Source organism: Schistocerca piceifrons, chromosome 5 (genome assembly GCF_021461385.2).
Source record: "Schistocerca piceifrons isolate TAMUIC-IGC-003096 chromosome 5, iqSchPice1.1, whole genome shotgun sequence".
Classification (NCBI taxonomy): domain Eukaryota; kingdom Metazoa; phylum Arthropoda; class Insecta; order Orthoptera; family Acrididae; genus Schistocerca; species Schistocerca piceifrons.
In genome coordinates, this window is record NC_060142.1 from 37,368,543 (window position 1) to 37,394,170 (window position 25,628).

The 25,628-nt window shown below is 42.2% G+C and overlaps 1 protein-coding gene across 1 annotated transcript in view; it reads right to left on the bottom strand.

The window, feature by feature from the left end:
• LOC124798152 (junctophilin-1) overlaps positions 1–25,628 on the bottom strand; it is an 889,016-nt gene that overhangs the window by 225,580 nt on the left and 637,808 nt on the right. The window contains exon 7 of the mRNA XM_047261432.1: positions 20,433–20,866. Coding sequence (XP_047117388.1) covers positions 20,433–20,866 — 434 coding nt within the window. The remainder of the gene's footprint in view (positions 1–20,432; positions 20,867–25,628) is intronic.

Consider the following 25,628-nt stretch of genomic DNA (forward strand, 5'->3'; position numbering starts at 1 on the left):
TTGTCTGCTTTTGCTCCCGAGAACCACAGCTCCTGGCAACTTACCGCATCTGAACAAGACACAAGTTACTGCTCATCTGTTGCTGGCTGTTCTGCTATAATACCTGGGTCAAGACAAGAGATGGCCTCGTCAACTTAAAAGAAACAGGAGATCTATCCATCAGTTTTTTAAGGATGGCCAAATACGCTTCACGGCACTGATTTCGAACCTGCAGCTCTTGTAGTTCTGAAAAATTCTTCACTTCGGTTTTTAAAGCATGGTTAGTTTGGAAACGTAAGTTGATTTCGTTGGCTGGTAACATATGCGGATGTGATGGAAGACCAACTTTTAAGTTCTAGTCTCTAACACACTTTTCTTTGCAACTCTGTCCAGTACAGAAGTTTCTAGATATGTAAGTAAAGGAAAGCTACCATCGGCTTTTCTGACTGAAAGAGTGTCAAAACGGGGTCAACTAATGTTGCAGCCGTAATAACAAAAGATAACTTTGCTGGGAGAATTTCATCTTTCAGAGCGCTTGCGACAACTTTGAAATTATGATTATATTTGTCCACAGGATTTTTTGAACCTTCTTTCTCAAGCGTTTCAATACAATTTTCCCAGAAACCTAGCTTTATATTTGATTTCGTGGCTACTCTCACATTTTTATCCTATAGAACTGAACCAAACTTTAGAAGAAAACACGATGCCGTCAGCATGAAATCTTTGAAAAGAAAATGTGAACTCCTCAAAAATTCTGTTATTTTCCAATGTGTAGCTTTCATTCCATCTTTAAAAGCACCATGTACCACATGCAAGCCACAACTATCTACATCAATGAGAGTAGCACTACTAGGACTTTATCCCTCAGCTCAGAATTAAGTTTCCTTCAAACCTTTCAGTTTACTGCTGGATCATTCATAGACAACTGACTTTTTTTTTTTCAAATTAACTTCTATTCTTTTCAAACCGATTTTCAGATTATTTGCTTTAGTGCTGTTGAGAAAAACAGAAGAATATGTTAGTACCAGCCCAAGCTTCTGGTCGAAATAGCGTAGTAGGCTATCCTTTTATTGGCGCTGGGACACCTTATTTAAGCTTTCATCAAGACCAACTATTATAAAAGAACATATTTCAAGATCTGCTGCAATTTAGTTTCGAAAATGCATAGATAAACCCTGTGGTGTGGTATATGCTAATTTGTCCTTTTTTAATTGCATTTTAGTTGCAATTTCACTATCAGGTAAAGTAGTTTTAAAATTTGTAGCAGCGGCTGCTGCGCCTCGAAAAGAGAAACGTTAATCAGCTGCAATCAAGCAACAAGATATTTCTGCTTTTGTTAACATTCTCCTGTAATACAAATTTCTTGAGCCCACTTGTTGACAGTCTGGCTGGTTCTGGTGTTTCAGATGTGATTTTGTTGAGAACTGGACATTTGTGCTGTCACTGATCCTTCTCTGCCTTCTAGCAAAGAGAATACGTATTGGAACAATGGACATTGTACATGCTTGTCGGATAAATTCAATAATAATTATATCCTCTAAAATATCGCACCAATAACACTACGTTCTGCAGTATTCTCCGGTAACTGTTTGACAAATACATTTAATTTCACACTTTTTGTTGAAGTATCCAGATAATGCTTGAGCCGATTTCATTTAGTGTTACTCTGGCGGGCAGTTCTTTCCACTGATCCTACGTTTATACTTTTATGACACCATGTGCAATATGCAGGGATTTTAGATTTTGGATAGGCCCAAACCCAAGGATACTCCAACTCATAAAATGGATTATATCTAGTACTTGACATTTCAGTAAGTGCCATAATACACAGCAAATTCTATGTAGTAGTGTTTGTTGCCAGCATGAAGACAACTAATTGTTTAAATGTAGGATTTAATTTATTTTAAATAGTTTAAAAAATTGGATGTTTATCGTTTTTCCGCAAAAAAAATTTTAATTCAATAATTAGTCCTACTTAGTTGACCACCTTAGGAAAAACACACCAGTTTACCGCGCCCCAGGTGAATTGAATTCTTGGCTGGTTAAAAAAAATTCGTAAGTGCCGCAGTTAATAGTGCGTTATGTATACAAATAAAGCATTCCTTCACTGTGCATCGGCTTCAAAACTTATTCAGTGATTTCTCTCCACGTGTCTACTATTACTACACTAGCCTTTTAATGCGCATTAAATCATTCTTACAAATCGATACATAAGGCAACAAGAAACTAAAGGTTATCAAATTACCTGACATTAATTCTGCAGACTACAACACAACTTTTGTAATCTAATTAACAATACAGTTAACGTATTAAATTTTGTTTAAATTGTAACAACGTGCTATAAGTTAACTTTTTTTCAGTACACAATCATCGCTCGACACAGTCCAGCAGCAAAAAAAGAAGACTGGACTACACGCAGCGGCGAGCAACAAACAATGTGGCCACTCGCAACTATGTTTTTTCTTCTGCGCTGCGGGTTGTGACGTCATCTTGTTCTCTAGTCCTGCTGTTTTATGAGACTGGCACACTTGTTTTGCGTTTAATTACGTTCAACATACCATGATTGTGTCACGTGCGCGTAGCTATTGTACTGCACACTGCATCAGGAATATTAACTACTTTATAATCAAAGTTTACCGAAAACGAACGAGATTAAGCAAAAAAAATAAAATTATCCGGATATGTTACGCCGTGTTTGAAGAAGTGAAGTCACAAAATATCGCCCACAGAACTTACTCACTGCCATAATAAATTTAATTCCTCTTCAAAACAATAGGTAGGGTTCATTCCAAAATGTTAATTTAAAACATATAGAATTAAGACTTAAAAATCAGATTCCTTGGTTTTTCCCGGATTTTTAAAGACGGGCAAAAATCCCTGTTTCCCGGTTTTTTAAGATTCTTGATGCGGTAGACACCCTGCTATAAGCGATATACCAATTTCCAGAGTTCTGAGGTAACTTTCGGAGAGTACAATTACACGAAACTAAGAGTCTCGAAAGTGGGAAGAAATTTCAGAAAATTCCAACCTGCAACCTGTGTTTAACGCAGGATACTTTCCAGTGCCTTGCGTTGGGGCCTGTCGATATGGATGCGTTTGCATACCGACCATGGTGACTGCAGAGAACATTTCAGCTAGAAAAAGTCACTCGATCACAGGCTGACCATACCCACTGCCAATAACTCCAACACTGTTCCAGAGATCTTAGGTAGCAGTGGAAAATAAAAGAACGTTGAGTAAAGACGACATGAAGGCAACGACCCTCTACCAAGAAAATAATAAGAGGTACACTGTCTCTCTCGATTGGTAGCAGAATCGACTCAAGGCAACAGCATTTTCCCCAATTATATACTAGCATAGCCATTCTCTCCAGACGTATCACCACAATTTCAGTGAACAACGGACGTGCATGACCCCGGCCACTCAGCCTATGATACAATATGTTTGTTAAAAGACAAGTTATGACGTTGACATACCAACATAATTGTTTGAAAATGTATTTAGTGTGGCGTATGGTACCGGACGGCTTGAATGCATTTTCATATTGTTCTGTTCCACTTTGCTCTGACCTCTTTACTGATATCCCGCATCTGCACTTTGAAGACTGAGCAGTTGTGCAAAATTATGAGGTCAGTGAAAAAAGTTTGTTGTTCAGATGTCAAATATTTGTGCTTTTCGTCGTATTATATCGATGTTTTGTTTCTTCGTCTTACCACAGTTCCTCTCTTAGAGCTTGAATTCAATTTCGTCTCTTGGTATGACGCGCAGTTTTGAATGCGAATAGCTCATTCGCTGTTTTTGGGATGTGCGATTTATATTCTGACCACATTTTCGTGCGGCTTTGAGCGTTCGAGGTCAGGAACTTTATTTTAAGTGAAATACCGATAATAGTGAGCGGTCATTTCGATTTCATATCCCGATAATTGGGACGTTCTCAAAGTTGTGACACTTTTTTGCTATTGATGTTCTAAAATCACACGCAAGGACTTTTCAAATTTTCAGACGAATGCTTTTAAAATTATGTAATTTTCGGAATAGGAATTTGTTTCAAGTGAGGCTGCAGCGAGTGGTATTGTAAACATATTATTATTATTATTATTATTATTATTATTTACTGTTATATTTTAATATTTAATACATTATTACTATTGCTGTTATTGATATTACAGTGTGGGGAGCAGGGGGAGAAAGCACAAGCTGTGAGAGACCGCCCGGAAGACAACAGGGAAACCGCGGTTTTCGGGATATCGTATGTAGCAAACACAAGCTACGTTTTCGAGAGATTTATGTTTTCAGGACCTGCGCTGGTAGTGACTGAGACGGTCGTTTTCTTGTAGGTGGGTCCCGGTGTCTGAGCTGGGACCCGGTGCTGGAGCTAGGCGAGTGGAGGTCAGTGCTGTGCAGCGGTTGCCCGCTGCCTCGTGGCAGTTCTGTTTTAAAGGGAGGCCGGCCTCACAGCTGACACCGCCCACGCTGTGCGCGGGGCCGCGCCGCCCACGCACCCGGCCAGTAGCGGGACACCTGTTGGCGCTGCGAAGGCCACCGGCGTGGGTGTGGCTGCGGCTGCCGCCCCAGCTGGGGCTCCGCGTGTGGGCGTGGCCGCGGGTGTGGGGTTGTTTTGACGGCGGCCACCGCCTCTGCGTTAATACCGCCAGCTCCATCTGCAACGTCTCTCTCCTAGCACTTGACACAACGCGGCTATTTCCAGGAGCCAAGAATGAACCAACCGAGTCAGCACTGACACTCCAGTTCAAAACATTGTCCTTTCGACGATATCCGACCACGCCTTCTAGGTGCTTCAAACCATTGTTTTTTTCAGGCAGTGTACTTCTGGATGCCATAGCAGCTGACCTTTCTTCTGAAACAGTCGCTGCAACTTTTTTTTCTGAAGTTTAAAGCAATATTTGAAGGCCCCATCTAATTTAAGAAAGCTTTATGTCCCGGTGCCAAACTCCTTCTGGTATAAATTTTGCGACGTTCCTGAGTCACAGTCATACAATATTTTTTGAGAGAATACACCGCTGTTTGACTGTATATTTCTGTACATTTCTAGTGTACAATCTGAATTTCGGCTTTCACGCCATTACCGAATATATTGATCTTAGACCATTACCGTATTTTGCTGTATACTGTGCAGGATGACAAATACGCAGTTCAGCAAGTTTGTTGAACTGTGAATTTGTCATCCTGCACAGTACACAGCAAAATACGGTATGGTCTAAAAAGATCGTTGTACTCGATAACGGCGTGAAGGCCTAAGTCTAGATTGTACACAAGTAATATACAGACATACACAGTCAAATGGCGGTGTATTCTTTCAAATAATCCTTCTGGTATCTTTCTTGTTTCGGGTACCGTGTCTATTTTCACTTCGTAGACGGGAGGATTCTTCGACTTTTTCCAGAACAGTGTCGTGTCCAGTTCTGGTGTTATCGTTTCGTTATTCTTATTTCTACTACTCTTCATCATAGTCATCTTTGCTTTGTTTACCTCTTAGTCATAATATGAACTAACTATACTGTTCATTTCTTTCATCATATGTTTTAACTCTTCCTGTCGGCTATCCTTAATGTCTACGCAGTCTGCAAACCTTCACATTGTTGCCTGTTTCCCTTGCACACCCATTCGTCCTCTGTAATTTTCTTTCACTCGCTTCAGTGCTTCTTCGGCGCGCAATTTGATTAAGTGTGATGATAAACTCCAATCCTGTCTTACACCATTATTATCTCGATCTTGTCTTTCTTTCCACTATTATTACTCCTACTTGTGAGCTGTAGATGTTTTGTAGAGGATTTCATTTCGGTTCTGAACGGGAAGAAATGCGCTCACGGATGGCTTTCTCCCTTTCGGAGCTTCGGCACAATGATAGTGATGTATTTTGCTTCTATTTTTTCATCTCAGAAATACATCATTTGCCTTTACACTTACGGAACCTAAAGTAGGCGTTTCGTTACCTTTTCTACTCTACTTTTGCGGATAACTTTGTTAAATGTCATATGCTTCCTCTTCTTGTGTCATATTCTTCAGTTCTCCCTTGTAAATGATGTTTTGTGATGCAGGTTGGTATTTCTATGCTGGAAAGTTGAATACTGTTTTCGCCTCTTTTAATTTTTGAGTCACACCGAAATCTACTTACGTCAGTTGTTGATGACAGCTGAATGATACTGTACCTGTCTGTAGCGTTTGCTAGGTGCCACGCAAGTACATGATGGTTCAGTTAGCCTTCGCGGCGTCCTGAGCATTGCTGTCTTCAAGTTTCTCCCCTTGCTGAGTGGTTCAGCCACCTGTGACGAGTGAGGCATCAGACTGTCTCTTTGCAATGCGTCGAAGTATTGGTTCAACAATTTTTTTTTATGTGTGCGCAGCGTAGTTTCAGGCCTCGCTCACTTTCTGTGTCGCCAGAATCATGAGCCACGCCCAATAAGGAAACAAAGACATGCACTGCTAGAGACTCGTAAGAGACAGGTAGATCAGAAACTGGGAAGAGAACCTGCTACTTCTTTTCTAACGTAAAAGATAAATCATGAATAAAGCACTTGCCGCCGGCCGAGGGACATATACATTACCTATCGACACGTGGTCCACATCCCAGCTGTTTACTACAAATACGCCAACATGTCTGTGGCTGTGGAGCAATCGGCACCCTGGATCACATTGTCTGGGAGTGCGACAATAAGTAATTCGTTATAGGGCAAACAGAAAATTCGTTGGCAATATACCATTCCATAGCACAATAAGGAATGAGGAACTGAGGCATAATCTGAACTTGCTGAGAGCCAAATGTCGGATTACGAAGTGCAAGCTTACATGGGCGACACACGACCAATAAGAGAGCATTCATCATGAAAACGAGATGCACCACGGGAGAAGACCCAACCACCACTTCCTCGCTAGAGCACTGAGGAGATGAGCCTCACAGATGACCAGGAGGGGCAACCACCTCTTCCTGCACTCTACACCTTGAGTGGCATCACATCACAGCACCTCTGAATCCCGAGTTATATTCAGCAGATGCTAACAACCCAGAAAAAATCTGAAAATTTTTGCTTCTGAGGGCAACTGCGAAGTGTGGTATGGTGTAGTGCTGTGTAGTATACTACAGGTTATAAATTATAAAATTCGTGAAGTAACACGGGGTTCAGAACAGAAGCATCGTAGCATGTACCTTCGGCCTTCCGGAGAATCATATAACACATATGTAGACTTGTTTGATACGAAGTGTGAGGACTTTTCCAATTTCTCGATTTTTTTACTTATTTTACTTTTTTTTACTTATTTTACTTTTTTACTTATTTTACTTATTTACAGCATAATCCTGAGACATGCCAACACATTTGAAATTTTGTGTTAGGATATGATGTGTTATACAAAAGTTGATTTGTTTTAACATCTACATAAATGACTAAAATCTGTTCACCGTCTCGCTGTCAGTGTGGTTGCTATCTAGCGTTTTCTAAAGATATTTAGCTGTCTCCTTTGTTCATACTTGCAATGTTTAGAGATACGTTCTTCAGCTTCTGGGTCAGTTCTGGATTCTGTTAAGGTGTTGGAACCCTCCAATCCTAAAATTCTTAACATTTTGGAACACACAGTGCAGTTTCGTTCATATCCACTTACACGTATCCTCCTTTAATATTGTCGTTAAGTCATTATTTTCTATTTTTTTATTACTTTTTATTTAGTATGTTATTTTCTACCTTTACATTTATTCGTAAGTAGATGTTAATTACAGTGCAATCATGCTTGCTAACTCAAGGATCATCAGAATCAACCACGCAAATGTGTTAAAAATCTCTTGTTTGAAGTTACGTGGCCTCAGTCTATTAAAGGGGGTCATCGTTGCAGCATATACACTGACGGACCACAGATGTGAGGCTTGTGCTCCTGCACAGGGCGGAAATGCTTTCTACGGTATAACTTTATTCGTGAGGTTCTGTTTCACCCAAGGACAGGTCAACGAAAGAGAGGGAATGATGAAAAACTAACTATACTTCTGCATCGTATATCGGATCCTTTAACCAAATTAATTCCAACTCTGTGTCAACAGGGTTGATTCCGACATAGTTTTAGTGCGGTTCGCGGAAAGCACTTAAGGGTGACGCTGCGGTTATTCGTTATTCTCTCACCCTATCCGACTAAGAAGGAGTTCCGCTCGTAATGCTGTCTGTGTCGATACCAATCTTCCTCCTCAGAAATTCGACGGACCAGGCCTTTACGCAGCTATTTACAGTTGTCTGCGTGTATGACATGTCGAGTATACGGGTTCTTTTGTAATAACATGGAGGGAGGGGAAGGGGGGGGGGGAGGGCAGATGAAAACGTAACCATTTACAAAACCACTGTTTCCAGAAAACCGCATGTATCTACATCTGCAACTACGTACGTACTTCGCACGCTAGCGTCAGGTGTACGGCGGAGGGTACCGTGTATTACTGTTAGTCATCCATTCGCAAATGGAGCGAAGCAAAAACGACTGTCTACATGCTTCCGTACGAGCCCTAATTTCTCTCGTGTTGTCTTCGCGGTCCTTACACATATTTACATTGGCGGCAGTAGAATCGTTCAGTAGTTAGCAGCAAATATCTGTTCACTACAGGCTCTCAATAGTGTTTCGCGAGAAGATCCATCTGAGATCACGAAGTACTCCCGTGTTCGAATCTCGGTAACAAGTCAAGCAGCACGCTTCTAAATTGCCTCGATGTTTTCTTGTAATTTGACCTTGTACGAATCCCAAATACTCGAGCAGTACTCAGGAATAGTTTGGACGAGTGTTCTGTACGCAGTCTCCTTTGCGGATGAGTTACTTTCCCGAAACTGTCCCAACAAACCGAAGCCGACTATTCGCCTTCCCTGCTAACGTTCTTAGGTGCTCGTTCCATTTCATATCGCTTTACTACTTTACGAGTAGATATTTAATCGAGGTGACTTTGTCAAGCGGCACACCACTAATACTGTATTCGAACATTACAGGATTGCTTTTCTACTAACCTGCATTACTTATGTTTTTCCTGCCAGTCATTAAAATAACTAGAAATTTTGTCCAAATTATCGTGAACCCTCCTGCAGTCGCTCATTGACGACACCTTCCCGTGCACCACAGCGTCATCAGCAAATAGCCACAGACTGCTAATCACCATACCTGTCAGATAATTTATGTTTATAGGGCGCAAGAGCGGTCATACCATACTCTACCGGGGTGGGGTGCTCTTAACGATATCCTTGTCTCCCGTGAACTCTCGCCGTCCAAGACAACATACTGGGTTCTATTGCTTCAGGGGACCACACCGTGGTTCATGTCAAAAAAGATCGATTTTCGATTTTGATCATATTTCGATGGATTAAGGTTTTATTTAAGTATTCTGGAAAGGATTCTGCTGAAAAACTTTTTTCGAGCATTTAAAGAGCATTTTCCTACCACGTGTGTTTATGTGCCACGCCCACTTTTCTGTCACCCACTTTTCTGCATATATTTTAGATCTTTACATCCCCTACATTGCACGTTAGGAATTTTTTTTACTCCCGAGTGTGTTGGCTATCCGTGGAATGCAACGGTCGGTATTCTTTCGTTTCTGCTGTTTGTAAACAACACGCTTTCAAACACACGGTTTGTTTTTTTCAAGTGTGATTGTAGTTGTTATAGAAAACTTGCAGGTATACTGTGGGCAGGCAATTAGGAGAAATGAAGAAAATCTGGAGGCAATGAAGAGAGATGTTTGGGCCATATTCTTCCATAAGTACTCTACTGATGATAAGCCATGTCATGGATTGTGTCCATCAGGAGAAAATTCGTGGTGGAAATACAATAGGGCTCAGGCAACTGGAGAATTTTATTCTCACCAGCATTCTCTTCCTGCTACTGTTATTACTGCAATTAAACCTATTTTCAGAAACTTGGTTCATCCTGACCTTCTAAGGAAATGTCTGCATGGGCAGACACAGAAACAGCATAATTTGGAACCGCCTTCCTAAAACTGTATTTGTAGGCATGCATACAATGAAACTAGGAGTTCATGATGCTGTTATTACACACAGTTGTGGTAATATTGGAAAGTGTCGGGTACTGAAAAAGCTGGGAATTAATCCTGGTGAAAATATGATGACTGGGCAGCAACAAAATGGTTCAAATGGCTCTGAGCACTATGGGACTCAACTGCTGAGGTCATCAGTCCCCTAGAACTTAGAACTAGCTATACCTAACTAACCTAAGGACATCACAGACATCCATGCCCGAGGCAGAATTCGAACCTGCGACCGTAGCGGTCTCGCGGTTACAGACTGCAGCGCCTTTAACCGCACGGCCACTTCGGCCGGCAGGGCAGCAACATTGCGATAAAATGAGGATAGCGAATGCAGACAGGTCTGCATCTAATATGGCCGAGAAAGCAAGACAAACATCCAGGAAGATGAAAAATCAGCTGGAAGACCTGCTAGAGGCCAAAGAAGGACCATCATATGCAGAAGGACTGTTTTAATTAACTGTAAGCAACAGATTTCAAAAGTTTTTTCTTTATAGTGAATTTCCCAGAAACTAAAATTTTCAGTACATATGTCCCCTTATATCAGAAACTATCATAGATAAATGAATGAAATTTTCAGAGACTGTGCATAACATAGAAAGCCACCTCTGGTACTACATTCATTAATATTCCCCCATTAGGAAGTTCACAAAAAATATTTTCTGCAGAAAAGACTTAATATTTTTTGTTAATAAATTTAAAAAAGTATTTCTTAAAAGCTATAAAATGGATAAAGTAGATATTAGAACAGTTGACTCTATTAGCATCATGAATATACAGTAAAAATATTAAGGTCCTGCATCAAATAGTTTTTTTCAGGCATGGGTCAAATACCTGCCTAAATTAACACGGGTTAGATAGGCAGGGTGCGGTGCTCTTAAGATACCTTCGAGTCACTCACGTATCTGGGAATCTATTCCGTATGTTCAGGCTTTCGTTACCAGTCGGCAGTGGGGCACCGTGTCCTACCTTCTGCACCGAGGCGAATGTTGATGTGGGGTGTTCTTATCGTTTCACGACTTTTCTCACATGTACCTTATTATCTTTGTAGCCCACTAGTGACAATGATTTTATGTGACCATAGCTCAATATGACCACCAACTAAAGACAGCACAGGGCATACATAACCCAAATCGCTTTCTATAATGACACAAAAACTCACTCCACTTTGGTAGCGAGCACAAGAGGTGAAAGCAGGTACATACAGAATGACATGAGACGTTTCCTCATTTATAGAGATGCCGCAAGAAAACTGTGGTAAAATGAAATATAACTTAAAAGCACTCCGGGGCCAAGCAAGCGATAGTTTGAGGTGTCTAGTAGGGCCCGTTACCAGATACAAATGACAAGCAAACAATTTTTCCACGAAGGATAGCTAAACGAGCCGCAGGAGCTTTGGACTGAAACTTCCACGTAATGACAGCAAGAAATACGCTCCTTTCTGAGACGTAATTTAAGTTTTTAAAACTCCGAGAAATGAGCGCGTGTAGGTTTGAACAGATTTCCAAAGTTATTCATTGCAAAAATGAGTATACTTCTGTTTCCTGCGGAATTACAATACCAATTACATTAAAAGAGCTTAAACCTATTCAGAAAGGAGCATCATTATCGATAAGTAACTCGCACCATCATAAATCCATGTAACTAACGATATGCGTTATCAGTACTTTCCATATTCGTCTAATCCATTAGAACCACTCTACCAACGAAACCACAACATGGAGGTGATTTTTTAATGTAAAAGAAGAAATGCTGTGCTTAATGCGTGCAGAGGAAATACAGAGCAACGATTTGCATTCTCGATGGAATCTAAATTGTCATCGACGAGAAGACCTGGGTGATAAAGTGAGAGAAAAGTTTCCACATTGACGGAGAAAGAGCAGAAATTATTACATCAGCGGTAAGTTTTTCCTTCATCCTATCGCAAGAAGCAAAAAAGAGACTTGGAAATATATAAATATATTTCTGTTTGTTTCAAGAGGTAATGGTACGTAATACAATTAAAGCACTAAGCGCATAATATCTTTTTTTTTTTTTTTTTTTTTTTTTTTTTTAGATCGCTTCTAAGGTACATTGACGGCTTATTACATTATTACATTAGCATATGACTTGACCGTTTCTCCTGCAACTAAATCAAGTAAATTATTGGCACTTCCTGGAAGATTAGAACCGTGTACCGGTCCTGCGGGCAGTTCACTCACTTGCTATAACAGCTTAAACTGTGCAGAAGACGCGGGAAATATTTTGTGAGGTTTACAGAGAAGTGGAGAGAAAGATATATATATATATATATACTGATAGGGTTGAAGCTGTGAGGATTGCCGTGAGCTGTGGCTGGCCAGCTCACTCGCTAACACCACTGCCCGCCACGCACGGTCCTGAGTTCGAGTTCAGGCCCGGCACACAGTTTTAATGCGTCGGGCAATTTTCAAAACAGTGCACAGTGGTAGATCCAGTCTCAGGTAAATTATTCTTTCTAACTGTAATCAGGTTTCATTACGTGATTTGTTGTATACGTATACAGCTAATATAAATTTTAATGTTGAGTTAAGCACTAAACATGTTTCGCTGTTATCAACAATCGTATAAAATAGTATTCCTGTGTACTGCACGCCACTTACAGGTAAGAAAGAATGGTTAGATCAAGCAATGGAAAATCCACGATGGAATAATGACAATGTTATGAAAGGATAGTTGCTCCTCACCATACAGCGGAGATGATTCTCATATAGGCACAACAAAAGGACTGTCAAACAAAACTTTCGGCCAAACAGGCCTTTTCATAATATTGTCAAGGAATGGCTAGAGATTTACATTTCCTTAGTAGTTACTGATTATGACACTACCATTAGCTCAACTAGACAAGGGTTAGGGACGGTGTGTCCGAGGGCGGTTTAAGGAACCAGCCGAGAAGTGATTTAGTGAAATATCGAGAATCACAAAGTTACAAGTCTGGTCGTGGATTTTAACTCCACTGCCCTTCATTACGAGTCCAGCACCTGAACTACTGGTTTAGCTCGTTCAGTGTCTACATGCGGTAAAGAAAACGCATGTGTAAGTTAGGACTTAGATCTAGCAACAGGTACCACATACATAATTAAGGCGATGACGGACAACGATCCCATCGGTGCAGATACAGAACAAGTTCGAACTCTTACGGGAATTGGCGAAATGTCACGAATAATGTGGCAAATGAGCAGGGGCGTTAGGCCTACATCAGTAGTGTGTTGTGGTACAAGTTGAGAATCTGGTTAGGATGGGAGAGAAGGCGTGCTTGAATAGTCCGTGCGGTTGTGGTGACCTCAGTGTCCGGATGGTGTAGCGGTCAGCACATCTGCCCGATAAGCAAGAGATCAGGGTTCGATTCCTGGTCCGTCACAAATTTTCAACTAGCCCTATTGATATAAATCAATGTCCACTGGCAGCTACTGTGTTTGATTCCTATGTGTCTCGTTCATACTGGCTACAGGATCAAAATGGATTCGGTTTTTTTCCGGACAGACACCATATATGTACTTGTTCTCGTGTTAAGTATCTGCAGAATGCATGACAACGCCGATACTCGATATTGTCGGCGAGGGTAGCTGACAGCTAACAACCGGGAAACAAAAGCCAGTGAGTGGAACGAACTCACCGTGCAAATTGAACTACAGCAAGCGGAGTGTCCGTACCCACGTACATACGCGCACGGCAATATACTCTCCACGCAGCTAACGAATGAGCACGCAACTCTCGGCACGAGCGCAAGGCTAGATCCGTAGTGGGTTGACTCACAGAATACCGAAATAAGAGAAGTGCAGATCACAGAAACAGAACCACAGCAGCACTCCAAGTGGCGTGGCTCTGAACTTTGAATATGGGAAATGTGGCGCGGAAATCCGTGTGATTGCTTTTCGAAATACGGGTAGCAGAAGATTGTATTTTTCATTTATACTTTGTGGGTGGGTCTGGTAGTCTAGTGGTAAAGAGTATTTATTTGTAAAACCCAATCTTGCAACTTTCGACCTGTGGTTGTTATCAACGGAAAATTGTTTCTGATTACGACCTTCTTGTGGGTAGTGCACTTTTTGAATTGCATGAAATATTTCAACTGCATACATTCCTCGGATTTTGCTTAATTTTTGCTCTCGTCCGTAAAAATTGTGTGGAGTAAATGACTCCATGCCAACCGCCTTGCCGCAATTGTAATACCGGTTCGCGTCAGATCACCAAAGGTAAGCGCTGTCGGGCTGGGCTACCACTTGAATGGGTGAACATCCGGTCTGCTGAGCGCTGTTAGCAAGCGGGGTGCACTCAGCCCTTGTGAGGCAAACTGAGGAGCTGCTTGACTGAGAAGTAGCGGCTCCGGTCTCGTAAAGTGACATACAGCTGGGAGAGCGGTGTGCTGAGCACATGCCCCTCCATGTACGCATCCGGTTACGCCTGTGCTTTGAGGATGACACGGCGGCCGGTCGGTATCGTTGGGCCTTCCAAGGCCTGTTCGGACGGAGTTCGGAGACTGCTTATGAATCCATGTCTAAAATGCTCAATTTAAATGCACTGTCAGCATATTGTTCATATTCTGTCTTATTTTTGATACCATCCATTTTTCGTACTCTCACATATAATGGAGGCCACCGAAGTTTTCATTGAAGTCTGCTAAAATGTACTGTTTGTAGTACTTGTAACTAACGTGTGAAAAACTTTGAGCATTTGGAAGGAAGAATAATTTAGTCACCAAGACTATAAAGCATTGGGCCTACTCATATACATCTGCATCCACAGTGCGCAAGACTCTGTGAAATGCATAGGGCTCAGTGGCAAGAAGCAACATCATGCAAGGCATTTCGTGACAATAACGTATAATACAAGCTATATACTTACAGTACGTTTAAATCGAGGAGTTAACGCTAAAATTCATCAGCAATAAGACATACATATTAGTTTGCAGAATACTACGCAACGAAAGCAGCTTCTGTTTTATAACAAACAAAAATCTGGAATCATTTTCACTTCACAATATTAAGGATGCGAGAACACAATCAAAATACAAGTAACACATTTACAACGCAATTCGGAGTCTGTAATATATGCGAGGAGCCGTAATCAGAAGCACACTGTGTTGAAACCAACTTCTGTTAACTATGAAACGAAAACAAACATGGAAGACTAAAAATGAGCCCATCGGAAAGCGAGATGATAAACTTGCAGCGCTCCAGGTGGCGTGGCAGCGAACCGAGGGAGTGTTACCAAAAATCCCTATATGAGTTTCACCCATGTGCTACTCCGCTTACTGCCGCCCGCAAGTAAACATGTCCTTCAGCGGCTCTGCCCATATGACGCGACACGTGCGCCTTTTGTGGCAGGTGTATGAACTACTCCACTTTTCTGCCCATGTCAGTTCGTCTGCCTCTATCGGGACGCCTGTTGGCAGGGATACTAAAGTCTGAAATTATTTGTTAGGAAATTACCTGGGAATTATCTGATGTGACGTGTTGTGCGCATTTAATGGAACTCATCTTTCTGTGAGTCATGGAGTTAATGTTCATGTACTTAAGAATGGTTAATTTCCAAAGTATATAAACTGGCAACGTTTTTAGCGCCTCATATGTTAATGGTTTCATGGTTTATGAGCAAAATATTTGCATCTCCATAGCCGGGTGGCCAGCGTGCTTAACTCTTACGTGGAGGGCTCAGGTTCAATTTCGGATACTGCCACAGATTTTTCCCTGGTGGGAGAATGTGTAATGCGGTACAGGAAGGCTCTTGAGACTAGCTAAGGATCTACTTGTAGGTGAAATGGCGGCTCCAAGGTCTGTAAAGGTGACAACGGCGGGGAGAGTGTCGTGCTGACACGACGTCGCTCTATCATGCATCAAAATTCAAAGACGCCACATGGCAGAGCATGAGACGGTGCCCGGCCAGCGCAGCGTGATCCTCTGAGGCGCGTCTCGCACAGAGGCGATAGGACAGAGCTGTGATAAAAGCCGCGCGACACGACGCTCAAAATGGCTCTGAGCACTATGGGACTCAACTGCTGTGGTTCAAAATGGGTCAAATGGCTCTGAGCACTACGGGACTTAACATCTATGGTCATCAGTCCCCTAGAACTTAGAACTACTTAAACCTAACTAACCTAAGGACATCACACAACACCCAGCCATCACGAGGCAGAGAAAATCCCTGACCCCGCCGGGAATCGAACCCGGGAACCCGGGCGTGGGAAGCGAGAACGCTACCGCACGACCACGAGATGCGGGCAACTGCTGTGGTCATCAGTCCCCTAGAACTTAGAACTACTTAAACCTAACTAACCTAAGGACATCACACACGTCCATGCCCGAGGCAGGATTCGAACCTGCGACCGTAGCAGCAGCGCGGCTCCGGACTGGAGCGCCTAGAACCGCACGGCCACCGCGGCCGGCCCACACGACGCTCACTCGCGTTCCTACTAGAGCGGTGTGGCAAGCAACAAGACACGTGAATAATCACGTTTCTGCCTCTGTTTCATTCGTGTGCTCTTCGGAAAAGTGCGTTGTTGTAGCTTATCATTATTTAAAACTCAGAAAACTGAAAAAAACGAGAGACATACTGGCAACACCCACAGAATGCCATAAATGTTAAACGTAATTCGGCTGTTGTTTCTCGTTAGCTCTCACAATACAAATACAAAGTCGATGAACTCTACCGAATAAGTCCAGACTAGGGTTGTAAAAGTACTGTATGGTACTGTACACTACCATAAGCAAGCGTAGACTACGGTAATTTTCGTAGTGGCTTTGGTCAGTTAAGGTTGTACCCTCGTTAGCTGTATGTTGGGTGTGTTGCATACTTTCGACGTTATCTCATAACGATCGCTTTCTTTACGTAGGCGATTAATGTCTTACTAGATTCTCCCTAAAAACCGGAAGCCGTGAAACGTCTACGTGCTCAGTCAGGAGGTATGAAGGGCTGGGTGAACTAAGAAACATTTTTGTTTCACGCAGTTATCCTGCTGTCTGTTACTTAAGAATAAGTAGCATCGAAAGGAAACGGGAACTGTCAATGTTTAATTCAGGTTTTATCAAAAAAATGTTGATTCCTAACGTGTAATAGAGGGATTTTCTGCTAAAAGTAAAGAAAACAATACAAATATGTCTTACAGCTATCAAATATCGCTTCGATACTTCGTGGAAATTATGTAGAATCTGGTTCCGTTATTCTTAAACAACTGTAAGGATTTAACAGTAACTACAGGAAACTCTTGCCTTCGCTCATGATGAAGAACGTTTTATTGAGTACAAAATAATAACAATAATTTTATATATTATTTTATGTTTGTGCATGTAAACTGTACTTGGAACAAAAGAAATTGCTCTGTTTCCTTAAAAGCGCAGCCGTTACGGAATAAACTAATAATTCATTACTTATAAAATGCAGTTTATATTCTGTAATACGCAATTAACCAACAGCGAATGGTGTGCGGTTCTAATTATGTGCAAAACAATCAAATAACAAATAAACAGACTAACAAAGAGACGTCGTCAACTCACAGTTTCTCTCTTACACCTTCATTTACGTTTCTTTCGCTACGGATTCTACCAACACTACCATTTACTACGTCATTTTTGTAGTGTACCAAAACTACCAAACCGTAGTTTTGGTAGAGCGCAACTCTAATTCAGAAAGTTTCCACTTTTGGAGCTTCTACTATGGTGTACTCTGAGAAAGTAGGACACAAATTTCGACTTCTGTTTCTCCTGCTGATAAGTTATTCATTACAATGAAGTAGGTAGATGCAAGTGTTTGAGTGACATTAAAACAGCCCCTATCAAAAGTTTATCCTTAGGAAGATCACCTTATCTGGTACGTTAACTCATGTGGCACACAAATAAATAAAAGTTCAAAGCTAGTAACCGTTTTCCACAACTATTCAGTTCCGCAAGGTAGTGTAAGTTTCAGCTTGAGGTGTATTCAGAAGAAACATTGCTGGATTTGCAGTGAGATTAGTCACTATCGATGGTACACCAGGGGGTGGTGAACTCTGTTCAGGTGCAGACATCTTTCCAATCCTAAAGCACATGTGTGAGTGAACCACGTTTCAAACCAACTATGAGAAATATCGAAAAGAAAATCAGTTCATTATCAAGTTCTGATGTGAGACTATAAGATGCAAAAAATTGTAGTTTTTTATTGAGTAGCTTTCTTAAAGTCAAATGAGTACCATAATCGTCAAAATGACGACAGTGTAGAAGAAAGAAAAGATGCAACAAATCGTGAAGAAGATGAAAAAGACAAGAGACACACTTTTCTTTCCTTACATGGGCCTACTCTATCCAGCACATTCTGTTCAGTGGGCCGCACCCAACAGCCACGAAAACAAAGTGCCTTTGTTGCAAGATCGATATGAAGCAGTTTATGTTGCGTCAGATCACAATACTGAAACAATGACATAAGATTGAGAAAAAGAACAGTGAACAAAATAATGCTGTGATAAAACAGCATTCAATAGTATAATGAGAGTTACAAACATTACCATGCGATTTCCGGCTTAGTTCCGTATTATTTAGAATATAATGTGGATATCCGTCAACACATCCCCCTACATGTCTTTTCATGTACTACGCTGCCATTGCTACACTGTAGCTGCACTGTCGCCGCAGACTACGGACTCGGAACTCTTCGACTTCCTTCGGTGCGGTTCGGGACTGTAGCACCAGGACGCCATCTGGGGAAGTTTTCTAGGGTCCCATTTTACATTGCGTTACACGAGTCTGGTCTGTGAGTAAGCACTGGATAATGCCCCAATAGGCAACAGCATTCCATTAGAAGGCAATTAATTGATTGCATGTGAGCTACGTAGTGTAGCTCCAATCAGATCTGTTCTACCATGTGGTAGAATATTGCGCTGCAATCTGGATCAACAGCCCAAACATCAAACTCGTCGATACGCAGTGAACCAAAAATGCCCACCATCACAGGAACAATCGGAAATACTCCAACTTTCTGGCTGCCAATTCTCGGCCATAAAGTACCCCAGTTTTGCACTGTGAAGCTGTATTCAAGTGGTAGTTTACAAAAGTAGCTGGCGATCCTTACCTCTGTATAGATGATGACATTCCTATATTCAGTAAAAACAGATTTCGCTCGTGTCACCGACATCTACAAGGTGCAAAATCTCTTGTGGACAACGGATCAACAACAGCCGACCGATAGACAGAAATAAGACAGAACAACGCTACCACAGAACAGCTGAGGACGCCCTGCATCTCGACCAGGGCACAGGGGTTTGAAGAGCATTGAAAGATCTGGTCTGCACTCACTAGAATAAGGACAAAGAGTGGAAGAAACGGTGACTTAATGTACAAAAGGAGATTAACAACAACGCCCACCTGTGGCTGTGATGCAGAACGACAAGCTGTTCAGCACATAATATGTACGTGCCCAAAGCGATCCTTTCCTGGCGATCTGGAGGTGTTCCCGTTAGCAAATAAGGCATCAGTTGTGTATGTTGAGCAGTTGGACATAAGCCTGTGGCCTTCTGTGCCTTACAAATATGGTAATTTTAATCAGTAATAATCGTGACTTTATTTTCTGAGTGTTAAATATCTGTATCAAAGTAAAAAAAAAAGTTCTCTTGTGTGACGATATGCGAGCCATATGCTAAAAAGACAAAATAGTGTAACTCCTTAAGTCACAAACTAGTTCGGTTACAACCTTGTGAGGACTATGGCGTTGAGTGTGCTTAGTTGTGCACAGCCTGGTAAGGTAAGCTGTCAGGCAAGATGACGCGATCATCATGCCGCGATCCGCTACGCTAACCAACATTATATGGAGACGTCAAGTAAATACATTGTTCGTGAAATCTACCCACGAAATAATCTAGTCTTACTACGGTATATTGATAATTTTCACTTATGGACCGTCTGACAGCAACTGAATAAAACACAATTTTAATGCCATACGCGTTTCGCCTTTATTTTCTGCAAGGCATCATCAGTGGCAGGTTGCGTAGACAGTTTCTTACATATTACGCTCCTGTTGCATTTTTGGTGTTGTTCTTCTTCCTATGAGCGCCAATTTGCTGTTTTTTTCCGCATTCCACAGCACTATGCACTGAATGCTTGTTTTAATGCAATGTTTTTATTATTAAAACAAGCATTCAGTGCATAGTGCTGTGGAATGCGGAAAAAGCAGCAAATTGGCGCTCATAGGAAGAAGAACAACACCAAAAATGCAACAGGAGCGTAATATGTAAGAAACTGCCTACGCAACCTGCCACTGATGATGCCTTGCAGAAAATAAAGGCGAAACGCGTATGGCACTAAAATTGTGTTTTATTCAGTTGCTGTCAGACGGTCCATAAGTGAAAATTATCAATATACCGTAGTATTACGCGCAACTGAGGAGGACAGGACCACAAAAGTTGAAGATGTTAATCTAGTCTTGTCAGTCATGTGTCCCAGCTGAGGTCGCCTACCTTGTTGGCCATGGGCTTGTTGTCTGAGGCCTCTGTGGTGATGATGGACGGCTGCTGCTGGCTGTATGGGTAGTTCTGCTGTTGCTGTGTGTTTGGCTGCTGCTGCTGGCCGCCATACACGTAGTTCTGCTGCGACTGGGAGGGGTTCTGGCCGTACTTCTGCTGCGCCTCGTACTGCTGCTGCTGCTGCGTCGGCTGCGACTGCGGCACCTGGTTGTAGTTGGCGTACTGCTGCTGCTGCTGCTGTTGCTGTTGTTGCTGTTGCTGCTGCTGCTGAGGGCTCGGGTACTGGTTGGGCACCGAGAAGCTCGTCTCGTTCGCCTTGGTCTGCTGCTGCTGCTGGTTGGTCGACGGCTGGTGCAGTATGGACTTCGCAGGCACCGCATCTTCTGGCGGCGGTCGGTATTTGGGGATATACCGAACACGGTCCAGACCTGGCAAACAGGCATCTCTCTGAGAAAGTAACATGGCACAAAACTTTTCTCATCTAGTATTACGCACAGGGTGTACTTCACACATTAATTTAGTGTCACAAGGAGCATGGGTCTCAGAACCACCAGTGTAACAAACAACATTACCTATAAACAATGCTGCACAGCTTCAATGTATTTAAAGAATGACATTATGAAACCACCAAATAATCATAAACGTTATTGTATGACTTTGGGCTCATTCATAACAGAGTAATATGCTGAGGTGACAAAAGTCATTGGATAACGATATGCACATATACAGACGCTGGTAGTAACGCGTACGCAAGGTATAAAAGGGCAGTGCATTGGTGGAGCAGTCATCTGTACTCAGGTGATTCATGTGAAAATGTGTCTGACGTGATTACGGTCGCACGAATGGAATTAACAGACTTAGAACGCGAAAGAGTAGTTGGAGCCAGACGCGTGGGACATTCCATTTCGGAAATCGGTAAGGAAATGAGTATCTGGAGATCGACAGAGTCAAGAGTGCCGAGAATACCGACTCTTAACACGGACAACGCAGTCGACAACGGCCTTCCCTTAAAGACCGAGAGCAGCAGAGATTGCGTAGCTTTGTCAGTGCTAACAGACAACCAACACTGCGTGAAATGACCGCAGAAATCAATGTGGGACGTAAGACGAAGGTATCCATTAGGACGATGAGGCGAAATTTGGAGATAATGGTCTGCTGCAGCAGAAAACCGACACGAGTGCCTTTGCTAACAGCACGACATCGCCTGCAGCGTTTCTCCTGGGCTCGTAACTATATCGGCTAGACCGCAGACCACTGGCAAACGATGACCTGGTCAAATGAGTCCCGATTTCAGTCGGTAACAGCTCATGGTAGTTTTGAGTGTGGCGCGGACTCCACGAAGCCACGGACGTAGGTTGTCAACAAGGCACTGTGCAAGCTGGTGGTGGCTCAACAATGGTGTGGGCTGTGTTTACATGGAATGGACCAGGTCCTCTAGTCCAACTCAACTGATCATGGATATGTTCGGCTTTTTGGAGACCACAGGCAGACATTCATGGACTTCATGTTTCTAAACGATGATGGAATTTTCATGGATCACAATCCCCATGTTACTGGGCCACAGCTGTTTACGATCGGTTTGAAGAACAGGCCACCCAGACGGCCCGAGACGAATCCCATCAAACATTTTTGGACGTAATCGTCAGTTCGTGCACAAAATCCCACAACGGCAAAAATTTCTCAACTACGAACGGCTACAGAGTCACAATGGGTAAATTTGTTGTGCAGAGGACTTCCAGCGACTTGTTGAGTCCATGACACTTCGAGTTTCTGCACTATGCCGGGCAAAAGGAGTTCCGACACGAGATTTTGAGGTATCCCATGACTCCTGTCACCTCAGTGTACACTGTCGAGTTCTGCAGGTGTTGACCGCTGGAAAATGTATGATATAATAGTTGTGTCAGAATATGACAGATGCTACAACTAGTAAACAATAGTGTATCTGACGCCAGGGAACCTTCCTTAAAGTTTACTTGATGTTAATCCGGGACGAAGATGATCGCTTAACCAAAACTACTTGTTCCGGAAAAAAATATTAATTGCAACAATTTTTGCTAATTCAACAATTTTGTCCTTTAAACAACATCAGATTTCTTTCTCAACACACGGTACAGGATAATAAGGTCATCAGGGTTAAAATACAGTGAGTGGAAAGCTATCTATTGTTTGTATCAAAACAAGATTGCAGCTGTAAGGATCAAAGAGCAGAGGACAAAGGGAGGTAGCCCTTCTAAATGGAGTGATAGAGGGTTGTCGCCTTTTATTCATGTTACTCAGTCTATATACTGAGCAAGCAGTAAAGTAAACCAAGGAGATATTTCCCAAGGGAATTATAGTTCCGGAAGAAGAACTAAAAATTTTAAACTTTGTCAATGGCATTGTAATTCTGTCAGAAACTGCAAGGGACTTCGAAGAACATTTGAACGGAATGGATTGTTGTAAACATTTTATAAGGTCGACATTAGTAGAAGCAAAGCAAGGCAATGGAGTGTAGTTCACTTAAGTCAGATGACGCTGCGGGAAGTAGATTAGGAAGTGTGACTATAAATAGTATTACAGAAGTTTTTTGTTTGATGCAAAATTAAAGAGAATATAAAACACACACTGACAATTGCAAGAAAATATTTTCGGAAAAAGAGACATTTTTTAACGTTGGATATAAATGTCAGTTTTTGCGTGTCTTTTCTCGAATTACTTGTTTGGAACGTCGCGTAACGTAGAAGTGTAACACTGACGCAAAATTGCACTGAATACTGCATAGGATAAAGATCGAATAGGTACACAACCGAATCGGAGAGAAAGAGCTTTATCGAACTATTTGACTAAAAGAAAAAAGGTTGATAGGACTCACCCTGGGGCATCAGGAACTTATTAATTTTGTAATCGAAAGAAACGTGGAGGATAGAAACCGCAGAGGGAGACCAAAGCTTGGATATGGACAGCACGTTCAAATAGGTGTACAGTGCAGCAGAGAGGAAGGGATGTACACAGAATGGACACTGATTGCGTTAGCGATACACCTTTCCTTCGAGATTGGCTTTAACATAGGGGGGCTGCGCCAGTTATTCCGCATCAAGAACAATATAGTTGATCATAATTTTGAACGCATTATTCCTCCGTAATTTTTTTCTCAAATGAACGGTGTAGTTATATTAGTGAATTTTTCGAGTGGAGAACTACTCTGTGAGCGCTAACACTATGAAATGTTTCCATTAAAAAAAATAAAAAATAAAAAAACAAAGTTGATTGCCGAATACTCTCACCCGTCCACCTCTGCACAAAAAGAGTGCAAAGAGAAAAATAAGTTCCAGAAATAAATTAAAAAATAATACGAATCCTTCCGAATCAGACCAAGGCTTTTGGAGAGCTGCTCCAAACGTAGCTAGGGCGGAACACCGAGCAGCGCGAAGGCGGAGCCCTGACTGTCCTCCACTCGAACGCCGGGAGCGAGCCGTCCCCACGATGCGTCCTGAGGTCAACGTACGTGACGGGAGTGGAGCTGTGGGGATGGCATTCCAAACACTTACATCACACCCTCCGGGTCAGGACTTAAGAACACACGCAGACGCAATTCTATAGTGAATGGCCGAGTTTATGATCAAATTGACTCCTCTGATGACGACCTTGACATATTACACTAACGAAGACACTGGAACTGGCCCAGGAGACATCGGGGGTGCCAGAAACATTAAAAGTCTGCCCACTACTAACATATCCTCACACCCATACAGGAACTGTGACTGACGGCAGCGTTCCACTCCCGTCCAACAGGCTGCACAGGTTCTTTCCCCAGAGCGCGTGCTTGGCATTATTTCCCCCTGCGCCGAAACAGCTACCCCTTAAAATTTTTATATCTACTACTTCCCACATGGGACCATGTTAATGATTGTAACAGCGAGACATGTGAACATTTGGACATCAGAGACACGCATCCTGTGAAACTAGACAGAAAATTAACCCTTTCGCAGAGGTGATAGTGTAACTTTTTGGGATGGTCACGATGCAAGTGCGGTTGTGGAGTGGCTCCATTTCTCAACAGAAAAATAAAAAAAAAGAGACGTGCGTAAGAAGCAGTCCTACAACGACCTACCAATCCAGCTGCATGGTCGAGAGACCATGGAGCAGCATCTTCTACATACAGATCTATCTGTGCAAGCCACTTCGAGTCTATGAAATTAACGAAACGTGCTGCTTTTCTTTGGATCTTCCCTACTTTTCTCTGAGTTCTCTCTTGAACTGATCCCAGACTGACGAGCATTATTCAAATATTGTCGAACGAGGGTTTTGTAAGCTACGTCCTTCATCGGTGCACTACATTTGCTGCGGATTCTTCCATCAAATGGTTCAAATGGCTCGAGCACTATGGGACTCAACTGCTGAGGTCATTAGTCCCCTAGAGCTTAGAACTAGTTAAACCTAACTAACCTAAGGACATCACGAACATCCATGCCCGAGGCAGGATTCGAACCTTGAAAGGTGGCTACACTGTGCCACTGCGCCAGAGATTGCGCCAAAGAGTACTATTAAGCCGCCTCCACAGTGCTTGTTGAGAGTTCGTAGCAGTCAGTGCTTGTTATGAGCTCGTAGAGGTCAGTGCTTGTTGAGAGTTCGTAGCAGTCAGTGCTTGTTGAGAGCTCGTTGTAGTCAGTCGTACCGAGATGTGCTAGTGGGCACTGCTTGTCGTAAGTCGGAGTGAGATGTGGTAGTAAAGAGTGTTGTTCCATGTTTTATGCAGTTATTTGATGGGAGAGATAGCAGATGTTATTGTAATGAGTGCATTTCGTCAATATATATGAAGGTAAAAACTACAATGTTCTTTTATTAATTGTGTGTCTCAAATAATGCGTCACTACAGGTTCAGTCAACAAAGCATCTGGCTTGTGTTCTTGTATTAGAGTGAATTCTGGTTTTCTTGCGTAATTATAGTTTTTCTAAATTTCTTTTGTCACGTCAGCATAGTTGGTATTTAAAAATTCTTGTCTTGTTGGAAAAGAACCGTGCCAGATGTGGACGTTGAGTCACACTCCCACATACAGAACAGTTACATTTGTGCTTGGATTTTGTAGGTTTTATAGTTGCTGGGGACTTAATTAATTAACTGTGTTTACGAAAATTTTCTTACATTGTTCTTTGCAGTCAGATAGCGTAATAATACTAGTCAGGGCCAACCGATTACGAGACACTGCGTAA